Here is a 20,659-nt window from a genome sequence, read left to right on the forward strand (position 1 = left end):
TGAGATAATAAAAAGAGAATTTGCCTGGAAGTCAAACATGTGAGTTCTAATCCCGGCTGTCATCCCTTCACTCCAAAATCAAACAACTTAAATGCACCTACTGTGTGACAGGCACTGTGACACACACTGGGGAAACAAAAACACAATAGTTTAGTCTATACTGATTCATTGTGTGTGATCTTGGGCACATCATTTAGACTTTTTGGGCCACAATCGTTAAAACAAGGGATTGGAAAATGACCACCAAGGTTCTTTCAAGGTGTAGGGTTCTCAGATCCTAGTAGCATTCCTTGAACAAGCAGAAGAAAGGATTAGTGTCAGAGAGTGGGAAGCAGTGGTTTCTGTTTGGGATGCGTGTGTGTTTTACCTTGGTAAATGCCAAAGGAGAAACTTTAAAGGATTAAGCATCCTAAAAAAAAAGATATGACCAAACCTTTAATTTCTATCATGTGCTACGTGTCTGTTATTTCCCTGTGAATGGACAGGGATCCTAGATTGAAAGACTTGGTCCTGGGAACTGAGGAGACCCAACATCGTGGCCCTAGTGCTTATGCAAATGACCTATTCTCCTGGGCTCCTACCTATTGCTCCCAGTATAGCTGCTTTCAGAATTCTAACCATTCTTCTCCATTGGGCAATTCTATGACTCCGTAGGAAGCTATGTGTCTTATCACTTCTGGGACTACGTTATGGGAGCAAGAGGTCACGCTGTACTACAGAACTCAATCCTCAAGCGAGAGGCTCACATTCCAGGCCTTGTAAAGACTACATTTAGTTCTGAGAGCTCTGGGGGCAGGTGGCAGGAAGAATCTGCAGAGAAGGTGACTAGGGTGAATGACACAAACCCTTCGAATGTGCCCCTCAGTTCAAAACCCAATTCTCTAGCCATGGCCTGACCACCACTCCCCAGGCCCCAGGTACCTGTAGGGCAGCTCACTTCCTGTCCGGTTTCCTCCCCAGTGGCCAGCCATTTAAGCAGGCACCTTGGATACTGAGTCAGTGCTAAGTACTTTGACTATTTATTGTCTAAAATCCTCCTGTCTCATCGAATCCCCAGGACTGGGCACAGGGCATGGCACACGGTCACTGCTCAGGAAATACTCATTGGGGAAAAAAAATGAACAAATCAACAAGAATCCCCAGAGAAAGGGACTGGCCTCCCTACTGGACAAACGAGGAAACTGAGGCTTAGACAGGCGAGTAATTTATCCAAAATACAGCTCTTAGTAAGAGGCAGGGCTGCAATTCAAACCCAAGCTATCCAACTCCAAAGTCTCCACTCTTAACCTTGACTCATTGCCCAGTGCTCAGTAATTTATATAGCTAAACACAGAGTATCTCATTTAGCCCTCAAAACAAGCCTATGGGCATTACTGTTACCCCATTTTATAGAGGAAGATATAGGGTGAAGTGGCTTTGCCAATGCCAAGCAGCTAGTAAGCCATCCAGGATGGGGTTTTCTAACTCTGCAGCTAGTCAGTCTCTTTCTCAAATACTCCAGCCACTTTGCCAGAAGTGCAAAGAGATTTCACTTCCTGTTCCTAGAGAAAACTGCTTTGGCCAACTGTTTCCTCCTTATCCTAAGGACTACACAAAAACATGTGACCATGGTCAACCACTTACAGGAACAAGAGGTCACCCGGACAGGGCTTCAAGGGGCCTCTCAAAGGGTGATGATAACTAATGGTGGCCACCATGATCTGCAAACAGGATCCAACCACCAAAGCAACTAGGTCCTTCCAAGCAAGGAAATCGTCTCCCCATGATACCCCCCTGCAACTGAGAGCAACAACAACAAAAAAGGACGATGCAAGGTCGTTCCCATGCTTTGTCCGGGGACCAGGGCTGAGGCGCTCACGTCACTAATGGCCAATTAGAGGGATCCCCTGGTGCCTCGAGTACGAAGGCCCTTCCTAATGAAACCCATGCAGCGAGTGCCGTTTATTTTGAAACCGTATTTGCTTATTTTGCAGATGTGATCAAAAGGACATTCAGAGTGCTCTGCAGGAGGCACTTGAACCCTGTCGGCCAGGAGAACTTTCTCCAGCTCCAGCAGCAGCCAGCAATAATACTCTCCGTAAAAGTAAATTCTATCACTTGACAGTAAGGTCTTTCCCAACAGCAACCACCATCATTTCAGTCAGTTTCCCAGTTCCACAGCTGGTTTCTGGGGGGGGGGAAGAGTTGAGAGGGAGAAGTTGGAGACATGGGGTGGGAGTGGGACAGAAAAGTGGCCAAAAAAGAGCTCCAGCTCTAAAATAATTTGGAGCCCAAGAGCAAATTGAGCATGGGCTCAGGCATCAGACAGACATGGGTTCAAACCCCACCTCCACTACCTACCACTATGTTACCTCAGGTAAGTTAACTTCTCTGTGCCAGTTTCCCTATCTGTGCATTGATGTAAATAACAGTACCCATTTCACAGGACTGTTGTAAAGATTGAACTTACGTTTTATCAGACAACTATGATATGAAATACACATGCAATGTGTTATTATTGTATTTTTATGGTGATGATTGTAGATTGTGAACTTCCTGAGGACTGGGGCTGTTATTTTAGTCACCTTTTTATCCCAACGTGAAGAACAATGTATGGCAGGTAGCTGCAGATGGGTAAATGCTTACTGAATTTAATGGTTTGAACTGAACTGAGGGCTCAAGCCCATAATGCTCCCCACCCATCTGACAGGGAAGGAAGTGGCCGCCTTATTTCCAGGCTGCAGTTTAGAGCGGCTTGAGCCCCCGCTGGCTGCCCCCCCCCCCAGGCCGTGCGTATCAATCCACGAGGCAAGAGGTTTACCTTAATATTGCAGTTGTCATCGAGCAGTATATTTTCCAGCTTCAAGTCCCGGTGGACCACACCATTCTGAAAGGAAAAGACAGGCAGGGAACTTAATGGGAGTGGTTGGGATGAGAGAAAGAGGAAGGCGGAGGGAGAGCAAGGGGAAATATGTGACAGATGAAAGAAATGCACCAGCCCGGTGGTCTTCGCCTCCATCTTTCAGGGCTGCTTTCACTGTCATGAAGCTCCCGCCAGCGACCAGGGACAGAATAGCATTAGTCACTTGCTGTGTGGTTAAGGGAAAAATGACTGGAATCCATTCTCCCCCAGAGCCTGTAAAACAGCAGGGGGATCCTTTGTCGGAATGTCATTCCACTGTGTGAAAGCAATGTAGTCCCAGGCGGCAGCAAACAATGTCTGCCTGTGATGTGATTCCCAGGGAAGAAGCAGATTTCTCTGCTGGGGACTCAGAACGACAGTAATAACAAGGCTCACAGACCATGCTTGTCTGTCTGTCTGTCTGTCTGTCTGTCTGCCTGCCTGCCTGTCTGCCTCTCTGTCTGCCCACCTCCCCAATGCTGGAAAGGGGCCTGATCCAATCTGTTTTGACCCATGAAATCAATCCAGATCTGTTCTGAGGATAACAAAGGCACTCCCAGGGGTGGGAAGATTCTGAAAGTCCCTTTCTACTTAAAAGGACTCAATGTGGGATGAAGGGTGAAGGGGGGAGAGGCAGATGAGACCGTAGCCACTGGGTTGACCAAAGCAGGTGGCTGCCATACTGGGTGACCTTCCCATTCAGGCAAACTTTAGAAAGGCTGGAAGCTGAACTGCAGTGACAAGCAGACAGCCAGCTGAAAGGTAAAAACAGTCATTAGCCAAGAGGCTAGGCTGTTGGTCTATACAGCATTAACAATGGGTGTGCTGAATCCTCTTTTAAAACTCAATGATATTTTAAGGGGGTGGGTGGGCATAGGGAGAGACGTGAAACAGAAAGAACCAACTATTTGGGGCTGGGCAGATCAATAGCAGGGAATAAGTTTTTAGCATCATTCTGTGTAAAGGACATTTGCATTGAAGCTACTCTTTTAAGCAAAAGAACTGGTTAGAAATTCTTTGCCTTTCATTTAAGACTTCTTTAGTTCAGAATCTGCCCTTTCACAGTTGGTTCTTTATTGTTTATTTTCCTTCCCATTTGACAACTCCTAACATCGCCAAAAGCTCTGACTGGAGGGGTGAAAACATATATTTCTACTACTCTTTTTCTAACCCAAATCTTCAAGGATGTGTTTTGAAATCAGAAATGCACAAACCAAGGCTCCTGGAGGCAAGATACAGGAATCCAAGGTACCTGATTTTGTTTCGTTTTATGCATTGGGGGGGGAGTCTGGTTTACATTGCTGCAATAAGATGGAATGAGTCTAATAAAGTCCCACTCATATGAAACCCAAGTATTCACACACTTCAAATAATGAAAACCCAGTGCTTTACGATGATGTGTGATAATAAAATATTGTATGACCTGAATCAGCAGTGTCTTTCTGAGTGAGCAAAGAGAAGTCAAATAATGTTCACATGGGTGAAGGGGTTTCGATTTGAGTAATCATTTTCTAATTACTTCCAGAGCCACTATGAATTAACCAGAATGTTTAACAAACCAGAAGGCCCCACAATGTGACCCTATGTATGAAGAAGGTGACTCTCCTTTGGATGCCATGTTGGATGGTGTCACTGTTGTCCTCAACAGCGAGTGATGTTCAAAGTAGGGTAGTTCTGCAGAAAAGTATGAATGGGATGGAAACCAGGGCTTGTTAATTCTAAGATGAGTATTAACAATCATGGCTGAAATATGGCTTGCAATTATCTGTGGCTTGCATTTCCTTCTCCAGAGACCAAGGGTGGCTAAACTGTGGCTGTATTAAGAGCACATCCCATTAGGTGTGTTAAAATAAAACATATGTGAGCATCTGTAGGTAATGTATGTGGATGTAATCAATGCAACAAAAGGGATCAAGACAATGAAAGGTTCAGGACATTATGGCCCAGTAATCCCACTTCTAGAATTTCTCTTAAGTAAATGACTCAAATGAGAGGAAAAGGTTAATATATAAAGATGGTGATCACAATTTATAATAAGCAGAAACTGGAGCCAGCCTAAATGTCCAAAAATCACAATAATTAGAAAAGTGTTTAGTAACATAGGAAAATGTTTAGAAATAGTGAGGGAAGAATACTGAGTAAAAAAGTACTCAGTACTTTTATTAAAATACTGAGTGCAATGTGTTACTCTGGGTTGGATCCTGGAACAGAGAAAGGCCATTGGTGGAAAAACTGGAGAAATCCAAATAAAATCTGGAGTCTCGTTAATAGTAATGTGCAAATGTTGGTGTCTCCGTTTTAACAAATGTACTACAATAATGTCAAATGGTACCACTAGGGTCAACCAAGTGAGGGGTTTATGGGGAACTCTCTGTACTAGCTTGGAAGCTGCTGTAAGTCCAAAATGACTCAAAATAAAAAGTTTAAACAGAAAACAAATGGTAGGAGTAGGAGGAAGGAGACTGGAAAGGAACAAACAAAAATGTCAATCGTGGGTTATCCCCAGATCCTGGAATTACGGCGAGTGGTAATTTTCTTCTTTCCATGTTATACACTTTCCATATATACTACAATGAACAGACATCACCTTTAGAAACGTGACAAAAAAACCATGTGGTGCCATAATCACGGGGCCAGTCTCTGTACCTTGTGACAATAGTGCACGGCGGAGACGATCTGCCTGAAGAAGTGTCTGGTCTCCCTCTCGCTGAGGCGTCGCCGCTCGCTGATGTAATCGTACAGCTCCCCTTTGCTTGCATACTCCATGATGATCACAATCTTATCTTTGTTCTCAAACACTGCGGTGGGGGACAGCAATACACAGATGTCCTGTTTATCCAACAAGCTCACTTATGACTACAGAGAGCGCGAGAGAGGACGATGGAGATGTCCCTGGGTGCGGGGTAAACAGCTACCGGTCAGCACACAAGTCAGCCATTCATCGTGACAAGGAGTTGAGCAAGTTTTCCAGCCAGGTGGACAATGACGTCCTCACTGTTGTCACTGGACACACCTTTGTAATGTGAAGGGAATGAGCCTCTCTCTTCTGAGGACCCTACTCCCTTTAACCAAGATCCTTTCTCCCAAGTCCCTCCCCTGAGAACCCCTCCCCTATAGACAGGATAATAATGGGTATTAACCAACATGACTACCATTCATTTATTAACCATTTGATATGGACCAGCTACCTGGACCTCGTAACTTATGCTAACCCCAAAGTGAATGGCTGGTCACCTCTTTGCTCAAAATTGTCCAGACTTTCCATGAAATAAAACCCCCGAAGTTCCGAATGTGGCCCACCAGGTCCTACATGAGCCTGCAGACCCTTCTTAGCCCTATTATACATCTCGTCTGTGTATTTATTTTGTCTCCCCCACTAGAATGTAAATGTGGGTCAGGCTACTTCATTCCCTGATGTATCCCCAGCACTCGGAGTGCTATTTGGCAAAGGGACTCAATTAATATTTATTAACTGATAAACTTAAAACTTCATAAATGCATTCTGGATAATCACAGTAACTAACTACATAGCATTAAATGCTTCTCTCCCCCCAACTCTGATGTTCTCTAGCAGCGATTTGCAAACTCTGCTGGATTGAGTCCTTGGAGTTCAAGGCAGATGACAGGGGTGGGGGGAGGGGTGGAGCGAGGGGAGGCCACGAAGGACAGGCCACGAAGGACAGGCTCTCGGTCCTCAGCAGCATCTCAACTAAAGCAAGTCCACTGTTATCTGTTTCGTATTTGGGGCTTTCACACAAAAAAAGTCCTTTGAGTAAAAATAAATAAATAAATAATAACTGTTTTGAAATCAATCACTCCCAAGGGATATGGTATCAAAACATTTGTAGGGTACTCAAGACCCTCCCGGAAGGGCCCCTGCCTTCCTCCCTGCATCCCTCCTTCTTCCCTATGCCCACCAATGCAGGACTGTTTGCTGTTTCTTACACACACACACACACACACACACACACACACACACACACACTGTTGTTTCCCACCTCCATGCTCTTCCCTCTGCCTTCACTCCTACCTGTCTTACCTGCCAGGGAAACTCCAATTCATCAGTCAAAAACGAACTCAAACATGGCTGCCAGTTTGCCTCCCTTCTGCCTCTCACTATACTAAGCGAGCCTTGCATCACAGCAGTTTCAAACTGCGTGGATTTATTTGCTGGTTTACATATCCAGTTCCTCTGCCTGGACTTTGAGAGGTGAAAACAAAAAAATGTAGTTTTGGAATCAGACACTGCTGTGCAGGATTCCTGGATCTATAATATCTCTTGCTTGCTGTGTGACTCTGGGGGAGTTGCTTGCCCTCTCTGTGCTTCAGTTTAGTCAACTATAAAAATGTGAATGATATTAGTAAGTTTGTCTTAGAACTGCTGGGAGGATCTATTGATATTAGGTATGTCAAATGCTTAGAACAAGTCCTGCGCCTACAGCATGCCCTCAATAATGTTAGCTATTACTGTTGGTATCAATATTATTGGACCCCCGGGGCCTAGCATTGAACCAGATGCACACACACACACACACACACACACACACACACACACAGTCTTAATGAGAACTGAGTTGAACTGGAATGTGCTCCAGGGCTGGGTTCCCTGTCCTCCCACACCTTGTCACTGGCTGCTAGAAGGTCAGGCCCCTTCAGTTCCTTTTGGGCTCCTTCAAGTCCAGCCAAACCTCTCTGATAAAATGAAGGGGGAAGAGGAGAGCAGGGAGGAAGAGGAGCGAGAACAGCCAGATAACGTTGGCTGCTCCTGCATCTGCAGCTCTGGCTCCTGCCAGGGATTTCAACCTGGTGTATACTTTTCACTAACAGTAAACTTTGCAAATTGGAAAAGCTGCTTCAGGATGCATGGCTCAGCCTCCAAAAATGATAGCGTGCTATACCTGGAGAGGGCAGAGAGTTTTCTCATTGTAAAAAGGTGAGAAAGGAAGAAAGAGGGAAAGAACTTTGAGAGGGAAAGAAACAAGGAGCCTCACAACCCAAAAAGTCTGATGCCAAAGACTTAAGGAGAACAAAGCCAGAGGTCCCTACAGTGACTATCAGAAGGTCTGGGTCATTTGACTCAGTCAAAGAACGGCTTCAGCGACTGGCTTCTTCCCTTTCCCACTGGCTGACTTGGTATCGAGGACATATAAGCACAGTTCAGTTCAACACAGTTCAGGACACCAAATACTTTACTAAGCAGCTTCCATCAGTAAGTCCTGCTGGGCCTACCTCTAAAATATATACTGATTCTGTCCACCTGTCTCATGTCCCCGGCCACTTCTTGCTCCGAATCCCCATCCTCTCTGGTCTCCCGTCTTTCCCTCTTGCCCCTCTGCAGGCTGCATTTGGAGGGAGCTGGGGAACAGTTACAAATGCACGTTCCATGGGGCACTAGTCCTGCAAGATGTTCTGGAGGAAAAAAGCGTTCCATGGCCAAACACAGGTAACGTATTTAGAAAAGGCTAATATTTGATCGCCCTTGGAGAGTCTTGTTTCTTTAACTCAGAGTTTTGCAGGCTGATTTGGTCATTTCAATATTCCTATTGACATCCAGAGGAACTAACGAGGAGCCAGTGTGGGAAGCACTGGATGGAGGAGATGACAGCCTAGTGATAAAATCGGCCCCTCACTCTTGCAGGCGGGGCTGCTGGGCAGCCAGGTGATAGAACTGTCCAAACGGCCAGGCCTGGCTCTGAGACCCCACCCCTCCCACAAGAAGCAACTGGAGTCTCACAGTCAAGGCCCTGAATGTCACCCTAGATTAGGTAAATGCAAACACAGTTCTAGCATCAGTGGATGCTTGGAACATCAATGATTCATCAAGGAGGCCGTGCGGTGTCACACTTGAAACTTCTGAAGCCTGCCCTAATAGCAACAGCATTTACTGAAGGCCTACTATGTGCGGGCACTGTGCTAATAGCATTTTGCATGAATTATGTCCTATGGCTTTGGTCCTATGAGTGTCCCCATTCTACACGTGAGAAAGCCTGGGTACGGTGAGGTTAATAACTGCCATGGCCCAGAGCGCATACAAGGCAGAGCCAGGCCTGGGCCCACATTCTAACTGTACCCTCCATGCTCTCAGCCACTAACTATTATTCAACTCCATTGACCCTTCCTGAACTTCAGTCTTCTCACCCGTCAAGTGAGGCTCACAATCTCCTCACCCCGTTGCGGGAGATTCAGTAAATTCTGGGGCCCAGCACCCTCAGCGCGGTGCTTCGGCCAGCGCTCAATAAATGGAAGCTAACCTCATAATTATTTCATCTGCCTCTTCGGCAGCTCTGGCAAAACAAAAGCCTATGACTTTCCCCGCTGGCCCCGCTCTTTAAAACATGTGGCTGCCACAGAGCCACAGGATTTTCAAGCAGGAACAACCTTAGAGATCAACTATTATTTTTCCAGAATAGCCCAGGGCTTAGAACGTGTAAGAGCGATGCCTTGGGAATCTGTCCTAAAGAATGACCGCCTTCAGCACCCTGGGCCCAAGGCTCCCCGCCCAGAGTAAGGTCACTATCAGCGAAGTGACAGGAACTTCACTCTTGGCCATTCTTGTGGCAAAAAGGGCTGCTTCCCTTGGGCACTTTTACAACTGGTTATTTATAAGCCCAAAAATCTTGTCTGTGTTTATGTTATTAGTCACTAAGCAAAAGCTTATTTTCCACCAGTTGGGAAGGGTTTCCTTTCTAAAAAATGAAAGCCTGTGTCTCTTGGCCAAGCAGTTTTACCCAGAAGCCCAGTGGCTCCAGAGTGGTGAGGAAAACTATGGCCCTTGCCATGCCAGGCCTACCAGGAAAATGAAAGCCCTGAATAGAAACTTACCTCAGCTGGAATCAGCCCACAGCACTGGGGTTCATGTCTATTTGGTGCAGATCTGGGTTTTTAGTGCAGCAACAAATGTTTATGCAGTACCCACTATGTGGATGGCACTGGGGATACTGAAGGAAGTCTTTACGAGGTTAATGAGGGGAGGAAAGGCAGGCCTGCAGAAGGGGTGACGAGAGTGAGGACCACCATAAGCGGAACTGCCAGTAGGTGGCAGGTGATGGGGATTCAGAGACGAGAAAGAAGAAGCAGGCCACGAATGCAACACAGAGGCCTTGACTGCCCACAGGGAGCTCTGCAGAAGGAGTCAGACCCACGACCACACACTGTCAAGAACAATAAATAGATGGCACAAAGGACAGGTTAGCATGCAGGACCTATGAAATAGTCCAGGGCTTACTTCTCCCCCAAAACCTTCTCAGACAGTGAGACCTTCCCTAGGAGGCTTACTCATAACAATTGCTAACACTTACTGACCAATTACTACACGCCATGGAGGGTCACATTTGATACTAACAATCCTACGAGATAGGTATTAATGCTATTCCTACTTCATAAATAGGGAACCAGCACTTGGATCAAGGAACAATACGGCCAGCACCCTGCAAGCACCCCCCATGTCCTCTTTCTGTCACTGTCCATCTCCCCAAGTGTGTGTGTGTGTGTGTGTGTGTGTGTGTGTGTGTGTATTTATATGCCAATATCAATCATGACTATGATAAATAGAAGCCAATATCATAGATTAGTTCTAGATTTCAAGTTTTCTAAAAAATGGAATCGTGCGGTGTAGACATTCTTTTGTGTTTGGCTTCATTAGCTTATCGTTGCATTTGTAAGAATAATCCATGTTGTTCTATGTGGTCAGAGCCTGTTCACCCTCATTGCTGTAGAGTACTCCATCTGGCCACTGTATCGTGCTGCAGTTATCTGCCCTACTGCTGAGAGACATTTGGGTTGTTTCCAGGTGAGGGTCATTATAAACAGTATTGCAGTGACTGTGCTTGTGGGTGTCTTTTTATGCATTTCTGTTAGGCAGATACCCAGTAAGGATTTGATCCCAAATTTGTGAGATTCAAGAGCTTGTATTCTTGCCACAAGTCCCCACTGCTTTCCTTCAACATCCGCTTACTCTCCTTACATAATACTCAATAAAGAGTCTCCGTCCTTAAAGAGAACCAACATCACTACCTTTTCTGAAAATGCTCTTTATCAGCCTATCTGAAGCATTTATGTGAGCATTTTGCTATGTGTTAAAGCGGATATGAATGTAGTATTAAGGCACAGTCGTGGTCCTTGAGGAGTTGCCATCCAGTTGAATAAACTTAGTATTTATAAATCAAGTGCTCACCTGTACGATACAGGCTTTAAATGCCTAAATGATCAGAAAGAAAGAACGGTGAGGTAACTTGAATGGGCCTGAAAAGATTCCTAGAGAAAACAAGCGTAGAACAGAACCATCACAAATAACTTGGGTTTTGTTTGCATGAGAGGGTTTTACCATTGTTTCAGCATATCCTAAAATAGCCAAACTCTCTTCATTTTCTTCTACTGTCCTCCAGAAGGCCCTTCTTCCCAGACACTAACTTGAATTATTTTTCTTGTTTTCTGTTTATTTTCCATTTCAAAGGAAAGCGGGGACTGGTTGCTACAGCAACAGCTACTTCTCCAAATTAATTCTGAATTTCATCAGATGTTCAGTTTGACAGTCCAGTTCTGCCTTCTGATTTGTCTGGCTTTCACAACCACGCTAATTACCCAACTCCTAACGATTCCCTTCTGTTGCCCTCGGGGTTAATAACACAACTCAAATAACTTGAGAAAATGCATATTATAAAAACAATGCTCTGGCCTGGGAGAAACGCTGATGAGTGAGGAGATCTTGCGATTTTTAACCATCATCCACCAGCCACTTTAGAGCCAAAGATAGGAGAGCATTTAGGAAGAAAATGGGCTTGAGGAGAGGGTGGAAACTGATTTACAGGATGCGCTGTGAAGAGCAGGTTATGAAAAACGGAGGATATCTTTCTGGTTTACATGTAACCTCAAGAAAGGAAGATTAGTTTGTGGGTTTTAAGCAAGAAGGCCAAGGGCCTAGAGTGAACCAGTCCGAATTCTCTTCATACCTCTGCCTTCCATCAACTCCATCTCCTAAATTAGTTCCAGGATGCTGCCATTCCTTCCATGGTGTTGCCTCCCCACATGGCAGCATTTTTATTACTTCCCTAAAACCTCAGACAGAAGTACCGTTCTGTTCCTCAGGGGTGCTCTTTTATTAAAGGTCAGTAGAATCCTCACAGAAAGTAGCTTATTTTCCATCTCAGAAATGGAGTGATCTTTCCTTTGCAAGAATTATCTGCAACCTAATTAGGTCACTTAGTCAATACACGATTCATTCTTCAAGAGTTTCCTCCCCAGAACTAAATTTCAAACACCTCATGGGCTCACAGCTTCACAAAATGGTCCTCTGAGCCTTTAAGTCTGAAAGTCTAGGGCAGTGAGAGTGAGAAAATTAAACTGGACTGGCAGCTCTCCCACTGTCCCTGAGTTGGTCAGAGTTGACTCAATGTATTTCCTGGGTTGAACAATGAAAGGTACTTTAGTTCGCTAATTGTCTTTTCTTAAACCAAAACTCTTTCTGGATGTTGGTTGGCATGCCCAAGGAAAACCATAGCCAACCAGGCCACCCACTGCCAGCAGTGGATGCCACAGAAGGCAGAAGAAATGGTAAGAAAGTGTACAAGCTACCTGCAGAAGAGGGGATAGCAAGAAGGTTTACCAAGAACCGTGAATCCCTGCTAAGATCATTACTGTTATTTGGGGGCCCAAAATGAAGTCCTAAGAGGGCAGGGGACCTGGCCAGGATAGGGAGAGAAGTTGCATGGGAGACGGGCTCAAGGGCACCACGTTTTACCAGCCATTGGGCTCCACCCTCCTTCCACCACCATCCCTGGGGCATTTCCATGAAAACAAGCAGAGGTCTCAGGTAATGGGCTCAGTCAACCATCACCACACACTCACCAGCTGTGCCCACAGACTCCTTGATCATTCCCTCTATTGCTGTCTCAGCCTTTGTCACACACACACACACACACACACACACACACACACACACTCGCTCACACAATCCTGAATCTGAGAGAGCACAGACAATTGATCAGAACGTCTCAGAAGCACCCCAGGATAAAAGCTAAGGCTCTTGTACTTGGCACACAGCGAACTTCTGAACAAAAGCATGCTCCCCGAATTGGGGCAATGAAGAGGGTAGAAATCCCCGTCCTGGGAACACAGCCTTAGTCTTCCCCTCCCTACAGGGGCTCATCACACCCTTAACACCAGGTAGTGGAAAAGCCAGGCCTGTGATTATCATACCTCTACATGTAGCCACTGCTAGACCCACCATGTATGGCTCAGGAGTATCTTGTCAACTCTAAATTCCAGTCCCCCTCATTGGGCAACAGAGCAAAGTGCTTAAGAGCCCGACTCCCAGAGCCAAGACACCTGGGTTCAAATCCAGGCTCTGCTACTTACCAGCTGAGTGACCTTGGCAAGTTACCTAACCTTTCCGTGCCTCAGTTTCTTCATCTGTTAATATGAAGACTATGTATCCTCATTGTAAAGATGATTACAGGACATAGTAGCGAGCACTCTTTTAAGTGTTAGCCTGTTATTATTAGGCCGCCAGTCTCAGTGTCAGAAAGGAGAACAAATGAAGACATGCCTGGATCAAATCCAGGATGATTAAAGATATGTATTGGCAGACTCTGTGCCTGAGATTACATTTGTGCCCTAGAGGGACAGGAGGGAGGTGGGAGAATGGAAGAGACAGTAAACTGAAACTCAAAGCCAGCAAAGCCCCAGATAGAGGCAAGCCCAACTCTCTTCACTAGGGCCCATCCATTCCTCAGTCCCAAGTGGGGCTCCAAAGCACAGCTCTGAAACTCAGAGCCGTATCTAAGCGATGAACCCACTGTCAGGAATCAGGGTGGACGGTAGACCCTCTTCTCTACTCTAGGCGCCTTCCGAAGTGCATGCTGTTGATTGCCTGGGGCAAGGTAACAGAGCCCTCCCCGTCAATCTCCAAAGAGCCTACATATTAAACGACAACACGGTTCCATTTTTTCCCCCTTGAAAAATTAGCTTCAAGTACAAGTGGTATTATCTGAGGCACTAGAAATATTGAATTCCAGGAAACCCACGAGGGCGAGGCAGGACAAGCAGGGAGTAGCATTCGTTGTTAGTTGTTTTATTTCTAATCTCCAGCCTCTAGAAAAATGACTTGGGTGTAATCAAATGAAAACAATGAAAATAATACACTGGAAGGTCAAATAGCTAACTTAATAGGAAACTCATTAGAAACGTGGCTGGACAGACACAACTGAAGTGCTCATTCATGTGATTAAAAGTGAAGAAAGCTCTCTGGTGCTGTGTTATTAACAGGGGGTGAGTTCTTCACTTGGATCCAGTCTGCAGAGACTTCATGTGGAACTTGTGAATCTGGCAGCAAAGGGAGTGTGTTAAAAGGCTCAGCAATTTGCCATGGGTTCAAAAGAGTAAACACAAGCATAATACACCACTTTGCCAAGTTCAACAAACTGTTTCACGGGGCTCTGAGTCCCTGATGAGGGCAGCAACCAAACAGCGAAGTAAGTAAGCCCCAGCCCAAAGGTATCACTCACTGCTCGCTGGTGACTGCTGCCAGATACTCGTTCTTCCCTGGAATTCACTGATGACAAATGGTCAGAATGAGATGAGTTTCTAGAGCACAACTCTCATTTCCCCTTAGTTGCAAGATTAGGTCCATATTTCTCAGCCTGCCCAATTAAATCTGAATCCCGAGGGGTGAGGCCGAGACACCAGCATTTTTTATAACTGCCCCATGAGATTCTAATGTGTATCCAGCACTCGGAGTCACGGATCTAGGCAATTTGGCTTCAACTTTCTCTTCGAGCACCTCCCAATAGAAGTTTCTACTCCAGCCTGAAAGGACCTCTCAGAGCCCTAAAGATCGATCGCAAGAGGAATAATATTTATTGAGCATGTACCCAGAACTGTGCTTAGCAATTCTATTCATTATCTGAGTTAATCTTCACAACCTTATCTATAAAGTAACTGGCTATTGGTCCCATTTTATAGATAAGACAACTGAGCCTCAAAGAGGTTAAGTCACTAGCTCAAGGTCACGCAGTAGCAATTGGCAGAGCCATTGGCTCATTCAAATCCAAGCATATTTGGACAATAAATACAAAGGGTGCCAAAAAGATGTATACACATTTTAAGAAAGGAAAAAACTATTAAAATAGAAATACTCAATATATACCGATAACCAAAGATGACTACAAGTCACGTTTGACTTCTGCAATTACAAGAGGTGCTCAAAGTGGTTGCCATCAGTGTAATTTTAATACAGTTTTTTCCTTCTTTAAAATGTGTGTAATCCTTTGGGCACCCTCTGTATATACTCACCCTACCAGAGCAGTGTCTGGGACATAAGTGCTCTATAAATTTTTGTTAAAGGAATGAATGATTGAATAAATGATTAAATAGGGAGTGAGTGAATGAATGAAAACAGTGGCTAGTATTAATGACCAACAAACCTTAGTAGATCAGTTCAGCCACCCTTGCATTTGGCCTAAATCAAGATTTGCTTGCTGCCTGAGAAACCTGAACTAGGACACTTGAGCCTGAGAAGAACAAGGTAAACTGCTTCCACTGCAGGTATTTTTAAATAACTGATGCTAGCAATGCAGCCCTGCTTTGGTTTCTTACCTCCTGAGCAAGGGTTTCTCAAATACAAGTGGTTCTCAAGCTTGAGAGTGCATGGGAACACTGGGCCCCACCCCGGGAGGTTCGGATTCAGATGGGGGGGCGGGGCAGGTGATATTCAGGTAGCTGGCCCCTGGACCACTCTCTGAGAACCAGAACCGCTACTCGAATGCAGTATTAGGCAGTTTATCAAGGTCCTGCCATTCTCAAGGGGTTACTTTCCAGGGGCAGCAATAGTTTCTGACTCCAGAACCTCTGCTGGGTCTTATGGAAACATCTTGCACTGGCCCCACTGCCCCTGGCCACAAGTGAAGGGGAAGGAGAAGGCAAAGGTAGAATGCACTGTCATTCAAGCCTGAAGCACACAATCCAGATTAACAGCTGTGGGCTTTTCCACAGAACCTGTCTTAGTTTCTCCTCTGCATCTCTGGCTGGATGTTTAGAGCAGTGTGTTTTTTCACCAGGAGGCAAGAACAATATCCCCCTCCAAAAAGATTTATTAGAACCTTAGGAGGCACAGGTAGCTTGAAAAAGCATATTGTAATGCATACTTCTAGAAAGATGGGAGGAGCTTTTGACTGATTGTAAACTCATCCAAAGTGTCTTTATGGTAGGAATTTGGAGAATTTTCTAGAATACAGAATCGTTTATGTCTTCTCGTAGGCAGAAGGTTTAAGGCTCCCAGGGCAAGGGCATAAGACTCACGTGCTTATCAAAGAAGTCATGTTTGTTTACTTGGGTTTGTTATTTTAAGTTGGAGAAACTCTTCCTAAGGCAAGAGATCACAGCTGACAAATGCCAACTAGGCTTCCTACTTTGTCCCAGATAGGAGCCATGCTGAAAGGGGTGGCCAGTTCTAGCATATCACAATGCAAAGGGCCAATAAAGAGATGTAATCTTGCAGGGCCAGGAAGAGAGATATCCAGGAACAAAAACCAAGGGCATAAAAGTGAAGGCACAGGCCCAATCTCCCCCACTCCCCCGCCTTTTCGCTTTTACCTGCAGGACGGTTACCAGATGGGGTGCTAAGGTTCCCTAAAGTGTGGCAAGATGTTCATTCTCATGATTGTGCAGATTGGGTCTCCTAGGCTTTCAAAGGGGAAATGGGGGTGAGACAACATGCCTTTGATGTTTGAACTCCGATCCTGAAATCAGAACCTTAGGCAAAAACTGTTTTTATCTCTTCCATCCTCGGCAACCACGTTGAAAGCTCTGGCGGGCACCACTTCCTTTTCAGCTGCTCTTTCCATATTGTCAATTACCTCCCCGCTGAGCGAATGGAATTCCTTTGACTGAAAACAGGGGTCCAGCTCTGAGATGGTGCCAGAGATTTCTTCCTTTTTCTCTCAATTAGGTTACCCAGTATCACAACTGGAAGGGGTATTTCCATCCTCTTTTATTTGACTTAGCATTACAAGCCAGTTCTGGTGTGTGTTGACACAGAGTTAACAGATTTGAGGGTTAATCACCGTCCCCCCTCGGTCAACAGGAGAGTAACCCCAGGGTCCAGTTCAAGAAACATTTGAAAGGAATTCTTTTTGAGACTTGGTGAACAGCAGCGTTGAATCAGTGAGGTCCCAGATTTTATGGGCCTGCAGGTATTATGAATAATATATAATAACTTACACTTCCATGGACTTTCATGTAGAAAACACTTGCCCGAGGAGTGTACTGGATTCGGACCCCAAACTTCTTCCTGAGATGTATGCAGAAATATTTTCTAAAATACCCACAGAGTTGGGGTTTAATGCTCCTACATATTTAAGACAGCAACCTCTGTGACAGGCAGAAATTCTCTGCATCACGAGGTCTAGGACAATGCCCCCAATTAGGGGTCACCGCAGACCACCAGATGGCTTGGTCAGTTTTAGGAGCACCAGCTTCGGAGTGTCCCTGATTGGCTTTGACTCTCAGTCCCACCACCTATTAGCTGATGTAACCTTGGGAAAAACTAAATTTTCCTCACCATAAAATGGGGATGTTAATAGTGTGTATATCATGGATGTAAGGATTAAATGAGATCACACATATGCTCTTTCTAGCACAGGGTAAACACTCAACAACTCCTCGCTATTATTATTTGAGAGTGTAAATTTTAAAAGGCTGTTTCTCTCATCAAAACCAATGGCTTGCCCTCATTCTTGGTGTACAATCCACACTCCCTCCTTTAGCCACTGTAATCAAGATCTGACTCTCTCCTGACACCATCCTACTCACTCATCCCCTCAGCCTTGCAAGCCCTCTGTCACGTCTACCAACACAACCTCCTTCCCTCCTCTGAGCATTTGTACATACTGTTCCCTTTGCCTGGAATGCCAGGTCTTTGAAGGACTCACTCCCTGCTCCATTCGGGTCTCAGATCAAAAATCGCTTATCTGTCCACTTGTCTACTCACTGAATGGCAGCTCCATGGGGCCAGAGCTTGTCTTGTTCACCCCTGGATTCCTAGAGCCTAGAACAGGACCTGGTACATACGAGTATTAAGCACTTACTTAGTATTTTTTTTTTAAATGAATGAATAACTTTTTCTCTGAAACTAGTATCTCAATATCACCAGATAATACAGACCAAGATGGTGCCTTCCTGTCATGGAAGCCTGAAGTTCCTAAACATACAGGGTAGGTGCATCATTGCTTTGTCATGTTGCTGTTCTTATTGTTGCTGCTGGTGTGTGTGTGTGTGTGTGTGTGTGTGTGTGTGTGTGTGTGTATGTGTGTTTTAAATCATAAAGGTCATTGTTGAAAAAGAAATTATAAATTTCTTTAATAGCTTCTATTCACTTGGCTAACAGCCAAACACCCACTTAGATGTCTTGGCATTGATTTTTCATTAAGCAAATTAATGTATTTCCGCACTCAGCTAAGGCTCTTGATTGGCGTGTCAAACAACCAATCAGCTTCCAGAGAGAAGGTTCCCTTTCACTCTGTGAGGGGCAGAGAGACCAGCCCCTATCACAAACTCAGATCCCACCACCACTGCTGCCACCTCAGGGTCCCGGGGTTGAAAAGGACAGAGAAGGCCAGTCTGAGGGGAATGCCTGGGGCAGAGAGGTGGGCTGCAGAGCCAGCTAAACAAGACCCAAGGTCAGAAATAAAGGGCTGAGGCCTGCCAGAGGTAAAAAACAAATGGGGTCAGGGGTCCTGTGGCCCAAGACCACCACTAGCTGTGACACCCAAGTGTCATGAGCTGAATTGGATTCCCCCAAAATTCATATGTTAAAGTGCTGACTCCTAATACCTCAGAACGTGATCCTATATGGATAAAGGGCCTTTGAAAAAATAATTAAGGTTAAATGAGGTCATTAGGGTGGGCCCTAATCCAGTACGACTGGTGTCCTTATAAAAAGGGGAAATTTCTACGCAGACCTGTACAGAGGGAAGATGATGTGAAGACACAGGGAGAAGATGGCCATCTACAAGCCAAGAGGTCTTAGCAGAAAGCAATCCTGCTGACACCTTGATCTTGGACTTTTAGCCTCCAGAACTGTGAGACAATACATTTCTATTGTTTAAGCCACCCAATCTGTGGCACTTGGTTGTGGCCGCCCTAGCAAACTAATACACCCAGCAAACCATTAACCTTCCAGAGCCTGTTTCCACAACTGCAAAACGGGAACACCTAGGCTGCCCACCACACAGATTTGCTGTGGGGATCAAATGAGACTAGACGTGGGAGAGCTTTGTCAACTACGCAGAATTCTACTGATGACATCAGGATAGCTAACTTCAATTTCAGAGTGGGGTCTTGGGGTCCTAGGCACCAAAGCAGGCAAAGTCTGGGGCTTGTGGGGTCACAGGTGGAGGTGTTGGAGCTGGAACAGCGCATGGCGATCTCCTGCTCCTAACCCTGGGAGAGGGAGGGGAGCTGCCCTCCCGCACAGTTATTTAGTGGATGTGGGAGAAACAGAACTTGCGTGGGAGAAGGGAACGAGAACAAAACAGAAGCTATACATCCCTAGGAAATTAAAAAGGAAAAGGGGCCACATTTAGGTCCCTGTGGGTTTTCTTAGCGAAAACAATACCTTTGATTTGTATGGTACTCCTGATGGCAGTGGGGATTTTTTTTAACATGAGAGTCTGATGAAAGCTATGCACTCTCTCCCCAGAAAAAGAAATAACCCACACACTTACCACATACAACATTAGATACCAGCATGGTCCTATCCTGCAACGATGGAAAGGTTCTATATCTACAATGTCCAATATGGCAGCCACTAGACACGGTGGCTGATGCGCACTTGAAATGTGGCTAATGCGACTGAGGAACTGAATTTTTAACTTTTTCATTTCAATTAATTTGAAATACCCATCTGTGGCTATCGGCTTCTGTATCCTACAATGTAGTGATATACGATTTCAGAGGATTAACAGACCCCCTGCAGCTCACTCATGAAACCCCCTTGCCAGTGAACCCCAGGTTAAGAACCACTTATGATGATTACAGTGTTTTCAAACTAATTCTCTTTTTTGAGCTTACTAGCCCATGTATCATCTCATTTAACCCTACAAACAACCCTGAGAGAGGTAGGACGGTTATCCCAATTTTACTGGTGCGGTTACTGAGGCACTGGGAGGCCCGCCATCTTTCCCAAAGTCTCGTGTCTAGGCCACCATGGAGGATTTGGGACTGACACCCAAGACTGCCTGACGTGAGAACTCGAACTCCTTTCCTGACTCCCTAAAACCAGTTCCTAGGGTTTTATGAACTGAGATGAATGGAGGCCCAAGCTCCCACCTGAGGCCTTGATGGAAATTATTTCCAGTCTCCCAAAGAACTTTAATTCACGCTAGTACCCATCTTTAAAGTTCTAAGCAAGGGTTTCTCTTCTTCTTGAAGCCTCCAGCAGGGGCTGGACTGAGGCCAGTTGTCTGACCTTGGTAATACAATGTTCTTCCTTCAAGGTTCATCGCTGGCCTTCGCTTGGAAGGGAGACAAATTCCTGTTCCCCATTCAGTGAGTAGGATTCCCAAGGCCAAAGAGGGCACAAGGCTAGTGAAGTCAGGCTTCTCTATGGCAGCCTTCAGCTACCACAGACGCCTCCCAAAGGAAGAACCTGGGACTTTGCTGTGAGAACAGCCTCTCTGCCTTCCTGATAAAGAAGGCTCCTGCTCTAGGCCAAGAAATCCCAAACACAGAAGTGCTCCCAGAGCACGAGGACCACCCCAGTCTACGCCATACACGTCTCATCCA

At 45.5% G+C, this 20,659-nt stretch overlaps 1 protein-coding gene across 1 annotated transcript in view; it reads right to left on the minus strand.

Moving 5' to 3' along the window:
* NUAK1 (NUAK family kinase 1) overlaps window positions 1-20,659 on the minus strand; it is a 73,853-nt gene that overhangs the window by 17,868 nt on the left and 35,326 nt on the right. Inside the window, exons 3-4 of the mRNA XM_019728450.2 lie at window positions 5,528-5,679; window positions 2,801-2,866 (exon numbers count right to left, since the gene is read on the minus strand). Coding sequence (XP_019584009.2) covers window positions 2,801-2,866; window positions 5,528-5,679 — 218 coding nt within the window. The remainder of the gene's footprint in view (window positions 1-2,800; window positions 2,867-5,527; window positions 5,680-20,659) is intronic.

Source organism: Rhinolophus sinicus, linkage group LG02 (genome assembly GCF_036562045.2).
Source record: "Rhinolophus sinicus isolate RSC01 linkage group LG02, ASM3656204v1, whole genome shotgun sequence".
Lineage (NCBI taxonomy): Eukaryota > Metazoa > Chordata > Mammalia > Chiroptera > Rhinolophidae > Rhinolophus > Rhinolophus sinicus.